The sequence below is a fragment of the Onychostoma macrolepis genome, chromosome 05 (genome assembly GCF_012432095.1).
Source record: "Onychostoma macrolepis isolate SWU-2019 chromosome 05, ASM1243209v1, whole genome shotgun sequence".
Taxonomy (NCBI): domain Eukaryota; kingdom Metazoa; phylum Chordata; class Actinopteri; order Cypriniformes; family Cyprinidae; genus Onychostoma; species Onychostoma macrolepis.
The window spans coordinates 34,348,152-34,365,085 of record NC_081159.1 but is presented as its reverse complement, the minus strand read 5'-3'; the positions used below and the strand labels follow the sequence as shown (position 1 = coordinate 34,365,085).

General features: G+C 35.8%; 1 protein-coding gene and 1 pseudogene across 14 annotated transcripts in view; one reads left to right on the top strand and one right to left on the bottom strand.

Moving 5' to 3' along the window:
* Positions 1–5,719, bottom strand: part of ank1a (ankyrin 1, erythrocytic a) — a 125,941-nt gene extending 120,222 nt beyond the window's left edge. For 8 of the 14 annotated variants that reach the window (XM_058776100.1, XM_058776095.1, XM_058776104.1 and 5 more), the window contains exon 1: positions 5,491–5,716. In XM_058776100.1, coding sequence (XP_058632083.1) covers positions 5,491–5,616 — 126 coding nt within the window. In that variant the 5' untranslated portion in view covers positions 5,617–5,716. Of the gene's footprint in view, positions 1–5,490 lie in introns of all 14 variants that reach the window. The other 6 variants (XM_058776105.1, XM_058776106.1, XM_058776108.1 and 3 more) reach the window with 3 other exon arrangements.
* A 5,099-nt stretch (positions 5,720–10,818) lies between these two features.
* On the top strand, positions 10,819–16,910 carry LOC131540798 (cytochrome P450 2J2-like; annotated as a pseudogene).
* The last annotated feature ends 24 nt before the right edge of the window (positions 16,911–16,934 follow it).

The window sequence follows — 16,934 nt, the reverse complement described above, 5'->3', positions numbered from 1 at the left end:
GACCTCTTAAACAATCCGAACACTGTAACTCTGTGGCACTTTCAAAGCATTGCTCTATTTAATTGTGCTGTCCGATTTGTCTTCTCAACTAATGTTTGAAATTGTTTGGAAGAGTTTTAATTATATTTTAATTACATTCAAAAGCTCAGGTGTGTTCCCAAGACACTGTAGAGATATATCTGCTACACAAAATAATAAACACAATACAGCTAAATCTAAATCCGGAGGATCGTTTATTTCAGTCTTGTATATCGCCATATACAGCCCTAACATTCTTTCCCTTAAAGCATTAAGGCATTATAAATATAACAGTATGATGTTCTGTAAAGTTTTATGTAAAGCACTAAAATAAATTTGACTGATTTTGAGAAACCTCTTGAAAGTCATTAATTTTGGTGCCACTTGTGAAAGCAGTAACCACTGCATGTGCCCAGAATGACGTTAATGAAAACGTTTATTTATTCAAGCTGGATCTGTCCCAAAAACAACTGCCTTCAATTTCAAAGAGCTGCCCTTGCAAATATATTACTTAAGGAAACTTACACTTAATTTGTGGCAAATCTGCTGCAAATAGAAACCACAAAGTTCATTTATTTTGGAAAATAGAAACTTGTTTCAAATTTTGTCCAGTGTTCACCCTAAGCTGAAAGAATGCTATAACATTGAAAACAGCAGCCTGCAAAGACCTGAGAAACACTGCATAGCAATGCGCTTCAACGCACAGCCTGTTGCAACATCTGACTTCATACATCATTTACAAACCTAAAGTTCTATAAAGGTAATTGTTAGCTGGCAACTGTCAAAAATGAAATGTTATCCACAGTACTGTGAGAGGCCAGCTGGCTAGCTGGACTCAACCACACTGGTTCATAAAGACGTTGCTTCAACAAATGCAATCAAAAAAATTGATAATAAATAACATTGGCAGTATTGTGATTTCAACACTTGCGTGTTTATCATCCTAAACCACAAAGAAAAATCAAAATAAAAAGCATATTAAAAACATGCATGTTTGCATTAGAACATTTTACAATATTGCATTATGTTCGATTCTTTGTCTTTGTGAATTACATGTTGCAATGAAATATGCACCACTGTTGGTGGAAGATTAAAGAGGTACAGTGTATACAGTGATAGACAAGACAAATAGATGGTGAAAATGTCTTGCCCAAGGGAAGCACAAAGCAATAATTCTCCATCACTTAGCATATAAATCATGCTTAAGTAGCATGGAAAGAAAAATCACAAAAGTGCTGGATCAGCACAAAAAAAACGAAGACCAAATACAAGACAAGCTTTGAATATAACTGAATACAATGCATAATATATGTGTATTTGTGTGAGGGAGTTAATGTATCAATGCAAGATTGTTTCTAGGTTTTTGAAACACAATATTATAACAAACCGCATAGAACTGCAAAGAACAGTACTATATATTTTGTGTGAAATTTAGTTTGATGATCTCACCTGTAACTGTGGAGTTTGGCTCAACTATACTCAGATTCAAAGAAAACTGTGAAAATTGATGCTTAAAACCCTTTTGAAGCTGTTGCTCTCGGTTACAGTATCATTGTAGATATTGCATCAGCGTACAAGCCACTTTAAATACATAGATTCTCAAATCAATTACAATGTTAAGCAAGAATTGTGGCTTTATCCAGAGTGGGAGTGTGAGACTGTATACAAGTGCAATTAATGAAAGACAATCCACTAGGGAGGAAAGATGTGTGAACTTTAAGTGTGTGTGAGTGTGAGAATGTATGTGTGTGTGAGTGTGTGAGTGAGTATGAGAGAGATTAGTGCAGAGGATTTCAATAGCCTTGTTTATGAAGAATTTGGTGGAAAGTTATGTATAAGTAAAACAAGGTATCCTCAAAACTGTGCAAACACTGCAATACAGTACTTGGTGAGACTTCATTTTGATGAAGACAGCCCACTAACACCTTTTGGAAGATCTTGCATTTGATTGCTGCTATTCAAAATGACTTTTAAGGCATCCTGCAAGGCTCGGAGCTGGAATGAAATATGCCTAACCATAAATATTCAAATGATGCAAGGAAAATAAATATGTGTGTGGCAGAAACACATCCGTTCACTGCAGGTATATCAAACACTCTACACTCTTTTAGAGTGCATTCTTTCCCATAAAGTATAGATTGGTTATATGTACAGTCATGGCCAAAAATATCGACACCCTTGGTAAATATGATCAAAGAAGGCTGTGAAAATGAATTGTTAATCCTTTTGATCTTTTATTTAAAAATTCACAAAAATCTAACCTTTCATTGGATAATAAGAATTTAAAATGGGGGGAAATATCATTATGAAATAAATGTTTTTCTCAAATACACGTTGGACACAATTATTGGCACCCCTAGAAATTCTTATGAGTAAAATATCTATGAAGTATATTCCCATTCATATTCACAATTTTGAGCACTCCAGGGTGATTCTGAACATGAAATTATCCAGCCATGGCTTCCTGTTTCACAGAAATATAAATAGGAGGGAAAACGAAGCCCAAATTCCCTTAATCATCCATCACAATGAGAAAAACCAAATAATTTATTTCTGATGTGCAGCAAAGGATAATTGAGCTTCACAAATTAGTGAAGTGGCTTTAAGGAAAGAGCTAGAGCAGTGAAAATTCCCATTTCCACCATCAGGGCAATAATTAAGAATTTCCAATCAACATAAAATGTTACGAAACTGCCTGGAAGAGGACGTGTGTCTATATCGTCCTAATGCACGGTGAGGAGGAGAGTTTGAGTGGCTAAAGACTCTGCAAGGACCACAGTTGGAGAATTGCAGAAAATGGTTGAGTCTCGGGGTCAGAAAACCTTAAAAAAAATTGTCAAACAGCACCTACATCACCACATGTTGTTTGGGAGGGTTTCAAGAAAAATTAGCTCATCCAAAAACAAACTCCAGCATATTCAGTTATCAGACACGACTGGAACTTCAAATGGGACTGGCTTCTATGGTCAGATGAAACTAAAAAATGAGCTTTTAGCAGCAAACACTCAAGATGGGTTTGGTAAACACAGGGATAAAAAGTACCCCATGTGTACAATGAAATATACTGCTGTATTTTTGATGTTGTGGGCCTATATTTCTGCTGGAGGTCCTGGACATCTTGTTTAGACACATGGCATCATGGATTCTATCAAATACCAACAAATAATAAATCAATAAGTGACTGACTCTGTTAGAAATCTTATAATGGGCCATGTTTGGATCTTCTAACTGTACAATAATCCAAACGCAAACCTCAAAAAAAACACAAAAATAGGTCACTGAGCACAAAACCAAGCTTCTGCTGGCCATTCCAGTCCTCTGACCTGAACCCTGTAGAAAATGAGTGAACTGAAGAGAAGAAGCACCAACACGGAGCTGGGAATCTAAAGGGTCTGGAGTGATTCTGGATGAAGGAATGGTCTCTGATCTCTTGTCAGGTGTTTTCTAACCTCATCAGGCATTATAGGAGAAAATTTAGAGCTGTTAAACTGGCAAATGGAGGTTTCAAAAAGTATTGAATAAAAGGGTGACGTTAATTGTGGCCAATGTGTATTAGAGAAAAACATTTATATTTTCCCCCCATTTTAAATTCTTATTATCCAATGAAAGGTTAGATTTTTGTGATTCTTTTAAATAAAAGATCAAAAGGATTAACAATGCAGATTCATTTTCACAGCCTTCTTTGATCATATTTACCAAGGGTGCCGATATTTTTGGCCATGGCTGTATATGGCTGGAATTCACGAAAACAATTTGTCAGCATGTTAACTACTTGTTATTAAGAGATTATGTCTTTCCATCAGAAACAAATCACTGGGCCTATAGATATTTTCCTTAAAATTCTTCTATACATTTTTTATTTTTAGCATTCAACTCATAATGAAACTGACAATCAGTCAAGAAACTGACAGCCTCAAATAAGTGATTTCTACATTGAACACATGGAGAAATCAAGGGAGAAAAAGGGATTACTGATATCCTACCGCAGATCCGGGCACACAAGCACCCTCCTCAGCAAGGTGCTGTAATATGAAACTCTGCAGTGAAAATGGTTTAAGTGTTACAGCTAAACAGCAGCGCATCTCCATGCAGACGAGCAAAATGAAAGTGTAACAAAGTCTACTGACATAAACCTCTTTTGCTGTACCACACCAGTGTAAAATGCTTCTAGAGAAGCACTGTTTGATTTTAAGAGAGAAAACCTTTAACCCTTTGTTTCTATACACATGTAATTTGTTAAAACAGACTGGTTTCTTGCTCTTCTGTGTGAGTGAACAAGACTACTCATGCCGTATGTGCATTACTTTTAATATGCGGTGCATTTTATTTAGTGCATTACATTTAATACAACCATATTTACATCTATTTCATTTAGCACTTAATTTAATCATTCATATACTATTTTTAAATAAATGAAAAATTTGCAAAACATTTTGTATGCATATGAGATTCTTACAGGAGACTCTTGTTTTGAGTGAAATCAACTGCTTGTATGCATGTATGGATATATGTACTATTTGTAGGTAGTTTAGCTCAAAACTGTGCTTTAGTGATACATTATTACACATCCCCTGCTTTTCTGGCATATTATAGATTGAATAGACTGAATATCATTTGAATTATATGATAACTGATCCTAATTTAACTGAATTAATATTTTTTTAAATAAATATAAGACAAAATATATTTGTAAACAGGCGATTATAACAACTGACTTAACACTTTTTGGAGTGATTGATATAATATTTGTGTATGTACTAAATCTCAAACTCCTGCAAGGCTGATGCTTAAAGGGATAGTTCACCCAAAATGGAAATTCCGTCATCATTTACTCACCTCCAAGTTATTCCAACTCTGTATGAATTTCTGCTGAACACAAAATAAGTTATTTTGAAGAATGTGTGTAACCAAACATGTAATAGACCCTGCTGACTTTAATAGCATGGGAATAAATACAATAGAAGTCAATGGGGACCACCAACTGTTTGATTGATGAAATGTATGAAATTAATACAGGTTTGGAACAACTTTAGGATTAGTAAATGATGACAAAAAATCATTTCTGAATGAACTATCTATTTAACTCAGCAAGGTCGCTTTGTTTGAATTGTTGGTACATTACCTATACAGATCTGCATCTTCTCTCTTTTTTTCATGCCCATCAGTGTGTATAGAATAAATGCAGTTTCAATGATTTCTTATTAATTTCTTTTAATTTAACATTATTTTTATATGAAAATACACAAACTATAATAGTATGAAACATAAAAACCATTGCTGGGATAATTCCAACGGACTCTCGTGTTGGGCCGTTTTGTGCCAGCGGACCTTCACGAGGGGAAGCACCTCACCTGTACATGCACGTGTAAACAGCAGCGGATGCCTGGCCCTGCGTGTTCTGCTGTTATCCCAGCATTAATATCCCAGTGCTGTCCCCCTCCCTTCATCCGCTGTCAACTTATCTTTCCCTACCTTGCGCTTTTTATCCCGCGAGCGGCTCCTTTTCTTCGCCTTCTCCTCCTCTTTCTCCTTCCGCTCCTGTTCGGCGAGCGCCTCTAAATCCTTATTCTTGCGCAGATGTTTGGCGGCTTGTGCCATAGTGCCGTTAACAGCCGGCGAGCGCCGTGACGGGCTGAGATGGCTCTGTAGCTCCGGTGATGGATGCTGGTGGTGTGGATATTATCTCAGTTCCTCTCATCCAGTCCTGCAGCACTGGAGTGAGCGTGTGCGCCGCGTCTCTCTCTCTCTCTCTCTCTCGCTTCTCTGTCTCTCTCCTCCGCTGCAGCACTAGTTAGTCAGGCAGACAGACCTCAGAAGGCTTCATTGAGAGGGATACTGCTGCAGTACTGCGCACCTCTCTCTCTCTTTCTCTCTTTCTCTCTTTCTCTCTCGCGCCAATATTCTCCTGTGTCTTTTTTACGTCGATCTCTCACTCTCGCGCCACTCCTCAACCTGCACACGTTTTCCCTCTTACATGCACCTTCTTGTGTTATATCCTCTCTGGCGTCCTATCTGCAGCAATTGAGCAATTAACAAACAAATAGAACGACAAAAACAGAAGCTTTCTGGTGGGCTGCATCCATTTTTGGGACCTTCATAAATCAATTCTGACAGCAGCAAACCTGTATGGCATTATACCAGCAACATGGGACACCCATGGAGCAGCTTGTTACTCACTCTAGTGGGTTTGGGATGGACTTTTACAAATTAACTGAATACATAATCTAACTGAATTTAATATATATATTTTTTCATATAGGCCTACATACACTCTTAATTAGGTTCCGTTTCACAGCGATGCTAAGAGAGAAGAACCTTTTGTTTTTGGTTCCTCAGAGCCCCATTTAGTGAACAGTTCTTAAAATAACCGTTTTTCCTTCATGCAAAGATCATTTTAATTATCTAAAGAACATTTTTGTTCCCTCTCTCCCCTTATTTTGCAAAGCTGAAGTAAGCTATTTTATCTACAAATGTGCAAGACTTCCGATTCATTAGCTGCGGTAGGGAAATAAATGCCATGACACTCTGTCTAGATCGTGCAGGCTGATGGGTCCTTAACGCAAACTGATGATATTCACAGTGTTAAACTACTTGGCACAAGCTGATTGGTTCATGTTGCATACGCAGCCAATGTGCTTGCAGCTTTACATTTAGCGTTCACTAGAGCATTTAACAGTGCACTTTCAAAGTTCCTCTGAACCCTCCACCTTCCCCAGCTCCACCTGTATAAATCTGCTATGGGTTATTTTATATGCTATTTGTCCAGTAGCAGTATGTCTTAAATACTCACAGAACCGTATTAGCGTATGCATTGGCAGTAGCAAGTTCCTGTCTACAACAACAGCAATAACCAACAGCAGCAGCAATTCAGGAGCGAAGCAGATATATTCCGATCTACAGCCATTACCATGCTAAAATCTTCAGAGAGTTGTCATGATAAAACTAAGGATAACAAAGAGCGGAAAACTAAATAGTGCTAAAACTATTTGCGCTGCAAACCAGTGTGTTTATAATTACAATAATAAAAGTAATATGATAACAAATACCAATTTGCATTATTAAGCCATATAACGGAGAGTTTTGTTCAGCTAAAATAAATTGAAGCGAATGACACCGGAAGTCATGTACATTGTAGTTACAAAAGACCTTACGTTAAAAATAAGGTGGATAAAGAAACTTTCTTCATGGAACCATAGATGCTAATAAAGAACCGTTATTTTTAAAAACTGTTTAAAATCAGTTTGGTGCATACTGTGTAACTAAATAATATTTCACTTTTGGAGATTTATTTTGATAACTGCGTGCCAGAAGAGGATGGGATTTTCCCAGCTGATTCTAGTTGCTTAAATATCTTCAGTTTTTCCTTGTCATAGTCTCCTTCGGCTTGCTCTAAGGCACTATTTTCAGTTTGAAACAATATGTTTTTTTAAAATCAAAACTGACCTGACATGATTAATATTGTACACATCGAAGCAGCCTTTGTTCTCTGCACACCTCAGTCTCTGAAAATAAAGGCGAAAAAGCTTGTTTAAGACACACTCATCAAAGAACGCTCCCTCGTTCCTGCCCCCTCCCTTTATCCAATAATGCAGCGAGAAGGAACCATGTGGAGCCTATGTAGACAGGAATACAAGATTTGTGCATGTGTGTGCAGACACGGACATTTTGTGCCGAAATGGAACAAAACGATGTTGAAAGACTCAATACACAGAACTGTAAGCCGGTGTAAAGGTTTCCTTTGGGATAGTCGCGTGGGGAGGGGAGGGGGCTTCTTTTGTTTTTCGATTTCAGAGAGCATCTGCAGTGTGTATCCTGGAAAACCTGCACCTGTTCGTTCCTTACTCTCTCTCTCATAAAATAGCTCTACATCTCTCTCCAATCCTACTGCAATCTTGCTGATGCAAGCAAAAAGAGGCTTTAATGACCCACATCCCCTTCCAAATGTTCAACGCTCTTAAATACGTAAAGGAATATAAGCAAAATCACAAATCTGATAGTACTGTATCTACACCTTCTCAGTTTTTCTTGGGTCCAGTATAGACTGAACATATATACGGATAGCTGACATGAAATACTTTTGCATGTTCTATAATGTAACATGCTGAACTTTCCAAAAAAAAAAAAAAAATTTAATTAAAAAATTAAAATGCACTTTGCTCATTTAAAAAAAATAAATAAAAAATAAATTATTATAAAAAAATATATATATAATTTATGAAGCTCTTATGGCCTCATATTAAAGCAACTGTATGCAGTTTTGTGTATTTTTGCAACTTTGGGGCCCCCTACATTTGTGATTGAAATTCTCTCGTAAACACACACCATTGTCCTACAGTGGATTGCTGTTACATGTGCATTTGTTCCGATCGTTAAGCAATCTGGCCTTTTAGCAGAATTTCGTACCCGCTTACCAAACTTACATTCTCAAAGAACAGACATTGAGTGGAGAGTGGCGAAAAAACACAGAAACCATTCGCCTTAATAAGTCAGTGTACCATCAGAATGAAATTGAAACTGATATTTTACATTTAAAATTGTTTTAACTGAAGAACTATGTGGAATATTTGGACTTTTAAAAATTAAAGTTGTCACTCCACAGGACTATTTAAGATGAAAGTACAAGGGTGATGAAAATGGTGGAATTTTAACCGAACCTGTAATATTTTTGTATTAATTCTCTGTAACTTTCACAAAAATCAGAGTACACTGACCACTAGAGGGCAGTGCACGTAGGGTCAAACTCTGTGGCACTATGGCTCTTTCTTGGGACCAAGGGAAGGGTTAAAGGTTTTACAGGTTACATGACCACTTTAGCCCCTACTGGTAGATACAGTAACTACGCCAGTAGCCAGCAAAAAGCATCCTTTCTTATCATTCAGAAATAATCTTTCATCATTAATATCCATTCCAGAGTATTTGTTCTAGATTTTTTATTTATTTATTTATTTTTTATCACAAGTATTTAATTCTTATGCATGATACATGTAAGGATCTCAAAAGGGTTGTGATGCAACTATCTGTAATGTGCTCTCTTCACACTGAGCAAACTCCCACACAAATGCTGTTCATAGAGCATATGTTTAAAAATTCAAGTTGTCTTTAACATTGATTATCTTTCAAGGAATGTTATAACATTTCAAGAAATATGATAAATAATGCATGAAGTGGATCATGTTTGTAAAGTATTATATCTTAATTGTTTTTATAATTGGTAATGCTTCCTAGATTTGAACAAATACACTACAGACACACACTTTGTAAAAACAAATAATGCTCACAAAGGCTGTTTATGTGTATGTTGATCAAAAATACAGTTAAATAGTAATATTTTAAAATAACTGTTCTATTGTATTATATTTTTATGAAATGTAATGCAACAGTTTTTCAACAGCCATTACTCCAGTCTTCAGTCTCACACGATGCTTCAGAAATTACCAGATTACCAGAGATATATAATTGTTAAGATTACAAGAATTTATAATCAATTTAATGCATTCTTTAAAAATAAAATAAAATCTTTCTGATACTAAACTATTGAACAGTATAGTGTAACTAACCTTAAATATTAAATTAACCTGGGAGATGTTAAAAAAATATCTAACAACTGTAAATTAATGTTTATATTTAAATGTTACTGTTTTGGTAACTTAATACTATTTTTTTATATTGCGCCTGGTATTGCTTATGGCTGTGCAGTCTGGTGAGATAGATAAGGATCTGTCTCAACAACCCCAAATTTAATGCTTTACATTATACTCTATCATATTGCTCTATTTTCTAATGAGAATTAATTATAATGTAAGGGTAATGTAAGTTACGTAAGTTTACCTTTAGTACCAGTAACAAATGAGATTTCCCCTTGTGTGAGATAACTACACCATTAATAGAAAACTACCGTCAGGTGTACAGCGTGATCATAGGCTTTAGCAGGGTAGCAGGTAGTGGCTTATAGCTAATTGTGGCAGTTCTCAGCCGGTGTAGAGCTCTATCAGAAGACATTAGGTGCATCTCAGTACTCTAATTGATGCTTCCTTATTTCCTCAAGCCCGTAACTTGGAAATCAATCACAAAGTGTGATGTCATACAGACATATCAATTCTCTAAAAGAGGAGGTGAGGACAGAAAGGAAGCTTCCAGGAGAGAGGAAACACACCATCATATCTGGAATATATCTGTTGTTGACATGTCTGTCATGTTTCATCACCCTTCACATCTAGCATAACAGTTTTACTGTTATATATTAAATAAACCATATTTCACATATCTCAATAGTGCATCTTTCTTTATTCAGGTTTATTAATAATGTTATGGATTGTCAAGCCCTAACATAATGGCAGATTCCTTGAACCTTTACAAAAACGTAGCTTTAAAAATGGAAGGACACTCCATTTTGTAAAGACATATTGCTTGATTTTTTCCACCCTCGTATTTCATCCTTGATGTTAAATTCTTCAAGTAGTAGTACATATAGGCTACAGTCGTGTTCCTCAAACATATTGTAGATGACATATCATACATATTTGTCATATATGCCTCTCTTATTCCTTTGTAAGTGTGATAAATGAGGATTGGACAACACAATTTAGGAGAAAAACAAGCTGAAATGCTTTAATATGTAAATGGGTGAAAAAGAAAAGAATATTAACCTTTCTTTCTTTCTTTCTTTCTTTCTTCAAAGTTGTAACTGCGATGCCACGTGACATGATAAAAAATCTTAATCAAAAACCAAAACTTATTATTTTAAATAGCTTACGTTTTATTTATTTGACTAGGTCTGATGGTATATGCAGCAGACAGCAACACGTGAACTCGAGTGGACTTTGGAAGCAAACTCTGCCCAGAGCAACACCATGCTTTTGATGCCATTACTGAATGCCTTGGATGTCAAGAGTTGTTTGGGACTTCTTCTCATATCGTTACTAATTTTTGATTTTTGGAAAAGTAAGAATGCGCCGAACTTTCCACCAGGACCATGGAGTTTTCCGTTTCTTGGCAACGTTTTCCTCGGTTTCGACTGTCGTGCGATGGACGAGGTACAAGTTTCAGTCTTATTTCTTTCACACACGTTAAAGAAGAGCTCACAAAGATGCTTTCTGAAGCCATGATGATATATTCTTAATGTCCATATATAAACCACAGACTGGCGCAGTGCAACCGTGGGAACAGAGACGCTTTTGTCAGCATAGTGTTTATTTCAACACAAGCGCTTGCAGTTGCGCTGGAAACAGTTGTGTACAGACATGAATGGTGAAAACACTGATATTGTTTTAAATCTTTCAGTTAGTTTGTTAGGTTGTTAGGTTTTTGAAGTCATCATATAGGCCTATACTTAAAATCTTAAACTGTAACTAATATGAAATAAAAGGCCACAAAAAAGTAGGCTAGCCTACATGACATAATATATTTAAGTAGACTTTTAAAAAGTGCATGTCAGATGAAAGTATATTTTAAATCATTGTCTTAATCCTTTGCTTAAAGTACACTTATTTTGATGTCTTGACTAACATAACCACAACACCAAAAACAAACAAAAACAAAAGCAAACACAAAACTGCAACACCAAATTGAGCCACTAACGAAACGATTAGAGCAAAAACATGAGAGACATTATATTTTAGCTTACCATTAAGGCTTGTCAGTGCACATTATTCATATTTTAATACAATAGTCAATGCCCTGACCCAGATAGCACACGTACGTCTGCAAGATGTCTGTTAAAGATCTGTTGATCTGGAAAGCATCTGCTGTCTATAAACGTCTGACAGACATCTGTAAGATGTCAGTTTTACATACACTCTAAATCATAAACATCTTAAAGACATCTAATAGACGTCTATTTGACATCTAAAAGGAGACGTCCTATAGACGTATTGCAGATGAGCAAACAGCCTAAAAAATACGTCTTGCAGATGTAAATGCAGACATCAAATAGACGTCTCAGAGATGTACGTGTGCTATCAGGGGATAGACGTCTATTTGACATCTGCATTTACATCTGCAAGACGTATTTTTTAGGGTGTTTGCTCATCTGCAATTCGTCTATAGGACGTCTCCTTTCAGACGTCAAATAGACATCTATTAGATGTCTTTAAGATGTTTATGATTTAGAATGTATGTAAAACTGACATCTTACAGACGTCTGTCAGACGTTTATAGACAGCAGATGCTTTCCAGATCAAGAGATCTTTAACAGACATCTTGCAGACGTACGTGTGTTATCTAGGTGGAAGAGATGTGTAATGTATGTAATTTGTTGATCATACAGGTGGCTGCAAAATTTGGCAACATTTTCAGCCTCAGAGTGGGCTATGACAAGATTGTGCTAGTGTCTGGATATGAATGGGTGAAGGAGGTTTTGGTGACACAAGGAGACTATTTTCTGGACCGGATCATATCTCCTCCTTTTAAAGAAGTAGTTCAAGGAAATGGTGAGCCTAGTTTTTCCTTGTGTGTCAGGAATTATTGATAAGAACCACAAAAAGTTTACCTGAATCTCTGACACCAATACCCAGTCACTCCATGAATAAGAGTTGGCAAATAAAAAATAACCTTTTTGTGCAGGCATTTCTCTGAGCAGTGGATACAAGTGGAGGAAGCAGCGCCATTTTACTGCCTTTCACCTGAAGGCCTTTGCAGAGGGCAAAAATGCTTTGGAGCATCACATTCAACAAGAATGCATCTGTCTGTGTCAGAGCTTTGAGGAAGAGCAAGGTGCGGTGCTGTATTTAGCTGTGTCTCTGGTAGTTTGCCAAATCCACTGCTTAATGCTGCAAATTTAAACTTTAAATTCAATTTCATTATTTACTCACTTATATATTGTTATACCCCATTTTTTGCTAAAAGTAACAATAATATTACTTGACAGGAAGCCCCTTCAACCCTCATGACATCCTAAACAATGCCACTGTTCATGTAATTGGATGTTTTGTGTATGGGAAGCATTTTGATGACAACTTCACTGACTTCCAGAACCTACTTCTCAATTCAGACTCCATGTTCATAGAAAATATTCCACAAATTCAGGTACTTTTTTCACTTTTTCTTCTGTGAAATATAGAGGTTTTGTTTTTCCGAATACACTTATTTAAGCTATTATTTCGTAAATGAGTTGACATGGTATGCGGTAGGCTATAACGCTTACCATTTCTTATGTGAAATAAGATGATGTTAATGCAAATTTTCTGTTTTAATATATTTTTAGTTTTACAATGCATTTCCTGGGATTGTCAAACGTTTCTATGGACCACATAAAACAGCTTTATTAAACTATGCAAAGCTATCAGCCTTCATTAAGAAACAAATTGAAAACATAAGAAGGATTGGGATCCTTTTGATCATCGTGATTTCATCGATTCCTACATTGAAGAGATAGATAAGGTAAGACAGTGAAGACTCTTTCACTGATTATTTATTGATTCCTAAAGTACTCTGTGGCAAGCATTATAATATCATAGTTTTTTTTCTTCATCTAAATTCAACACAAAATGGCATTCACAACCTATTTTAGGGCTTGAAAAATCAGAGAAAGGAAAGTTGTTTTAAAGGTAAAACAAAGTTATATGTTGTAGTGTAAAAGTTATATAGGCTATCCCCCGGTTTCACAGACAAGGCTTAAACCTAATCCCAGACTAAAATGTAAATCAGAGCTGTTTCAACTGAAAGCGACCTGCACTGACTGATCTTAAAATATACCATTGCCTTTGTTTTGTCTCAAGATGGACACCAGCAATGTTTTTTTCTAAGGCACTTTTATAAAAATTATTTAAAATTTTCTAAATTGTCTAAATTGATCTATGGCCTAATCCTGGTTTAGTCTAAGCCCTGTCTGTGAAACCAGGCCCATATGTTTGATAAGACAAACATTTTCTTTCTTTAGTACACAATGAAAACAGGAACATGCATTAAGAGAGCACATTTTGGTTTCATGTTGACTTTAAATTAGTATGAATATCAATCATAATCTCTGCTATGCTTTGACAGAATGAGTTTTAAATCTGGTCCAGTGTGTCTGAATCATGGTTTTGTTTTAGAGACGGAAGGATACAGAGGCTGCTTTCACTGGGGATAACCTTGCCTGTATCACTGTGGACCTACTTAAGACTGGGACGCAAACCATGACTGACACCCTACGATGGGCTTTACTTCTAATGATCAAGTACCCCAACGTCCAAAGTAAGTGAACTTGAAAAGATCTATTCTGTGAAATCACCATATAGATTTATAGTAATAGACTTACTTAATGAATAGTTAGCCCAAAATTAAAATTTGCTCGAAATTTACTCACCCTTAGGCCATCCAAGACGTAGATCTTAGATTGTTTCTTCTTTAGAACAGATTTGGAGAAATTTAGCATTAGATCACTTGCTCACCAATGGATCCTCTGCAGTGAATGGGTGCCGTCAGAATGAGAGTCCAAACAGCTGATAAAAACATCACAATAATCCACAAGTAATCCACACGACTACAGTTCATCAGTTAACATTTGTTTGTAAAATACAAACACATCATTAAGATATTTTAACCTTAGAACAATTACTTTTGGCTAAAATATGAGTCCATAATCCATAATAATGGTTCCTCCAGTGAAAAAGTCCATGCCCTGTTGTCGTCTCACATTAAAATACAGCAACATATTTGTTTACAACTGTTTTGGACTGTTGTCGCTTGTTAATGATGATTGATCTATGAATATTTCTCTCCTGGGTCAGACGAGATGACTTTTTCACTGAAGTAAGCATTACAGACTCATAATTTTAGCTGGAAGCAACATTTTAAAACATCTGAATGATTTTGTTTCTTACAAACACGCAGCTTTTGGCTTCACAAGTTATTAACTGATTGACTGGAGTGGTGTGGATTAATGTCATGTTTTAATCAGCTGTTTGGACTCCCATTCATGGTACCTATTCACTGCAATGGATCCTTTGGAGAGCAAGTGATGTAATGCTAAATTTTTCCAAATTTGTTCTGATGAAGAAAAAAAAATCATCTTCATCTATAATATTAATATTAATATAATTCATGATGTGAGTCACAATAACCTTTACTACATGTGGTTGTTAACATAGCCACTAAATTGCATGATTGTTGTCATTTTTCACAGAGAAAGTTCAAGATGAGATCGACTGTGTAATTGGGAAGTGGCGGCAGCCATGTTTGGTAGACCGAGCCAGTATGCCTTACACAGACGCAGTTCTTCATGAGACTCAGAGAGTGACCAACATCTTCCCTCTGACTGCGCCCCGTCTGACAAGTCGAGACTCAATACTGGCTGGATACTTCATTCCTAAAGTACTTCTGCTCGGTTGTGCTGTTGTTGTACTGTTGTTGCTCTGATGAAATTTGCCATGGTAGCACTACTTGGATTGTTTTCTCCTTCGGGTTAATTGCTTTTGCTTGTATTTATTTGCTTTGGGTAATTTGTAAATTGCATTGGGTACGTACAGTATTGCAAACTTGAACAAGGTTTGTAAGGAAAAGTGTTTAAATATTTTTAATAAATTAATTTTTCTATATCAATATTGGTAATAAGTGGATCATAATGTTTTAGATATTTTTCCAGCTTTAAAGAGAACCCTTATTCTGATGTGTTGACTAACATAAAACACATGTACAGTACTTGATTATAATTTTAACTGTAATATGTTATGACATTTACAGATAATGTTAAATGTACTGATTTGCAACAAATTATCTTATCAATAATTTGCAACAATATGTGACATACTCATTGAAATAGAAATAATATTAAAATATATTTTAGATTACCATTAATGCTTGTTAGTATAATCAGCTGTACACACAGGAGTAATTACATATAAAGATGCTTACTTATGTCCTATTAGGTGAAAAAAAACCCACTATTAATTGCATTTAATATAAATTTTTGTAAATGACATGCAATTAAGTGTCTGAAAACATCACATTCAGTTCACACTTAAGTATATTCTTTTAAAGTATATTATTTCCATAATAAGTACTCATTGTAAAAGTATGCTAAAATATACTTTTTTTTTACAAGGGGATTTTCATCCATAGGTATGGACGTTTGGCCTTGCGCTGATGAAAATTCAAACTCTGGCATTATATTATATATATGGCTGTAAATATATGAGTATTTTTTCTCTGTTTCCTTTCACACAAGGGCACACTGGTCATCTGTAATCTCTCCTCTGTGCTAAAGGATCCATCACAATGGGAAAAACCAGATCAGTTTTATCCTGAACACTTCCTAGATGACCGAAGGAATTTTAGGAAACGGGAAGCATTTTATCCATTTTCGGCAGGTAGACGTTCATTGTATTTCACTCACACTTACAAATTATGTTTTAATGTAAGATGACGTGTGCATACATGTGTCCTGCCTTTACATTTGTCCAGGGAAAAGGTCATGTTTGGGTGAGCAGCTGGCACGAAATACACTCTTCCTGTTCTTCACTTCCCTCCTCCAGAGGTTCTCATTCTCAGCTCCTGAAGGACGAGGACCTCGCTTTAAGGACCAGGAACAGGTCAAGACGTCCCAAGAACCCTCCCAGATCTTTGTGTCATTACGTTGATAGAAAATATAGGAATCACATCTGAACTGATACTGAGTTCTATTAATAGATGGATGTTATGTTAATACATGCAGTAAAATGCAGTCAACATGCAGTACAATGTTTAGATGAAATAATATATCTTTGCATTATCTCTCTCTCTCTCTCTCTCTCTCTCTCTCTCTCTCTATCTAGCTATCTGTTTGATTCTTTTCAGTATGAAAAGATTTATTTGATGGTGATGAAGTATATGCAAGGACATATGCATTATTAATGTAATTATGTTTTTTAATATTTAGGCTGTAAAATGTTAATACAATGCAAATGTGAAAATTATTCTATAAATTGTGTAATTGATGCAAGATCCACTTTATTCCCCAG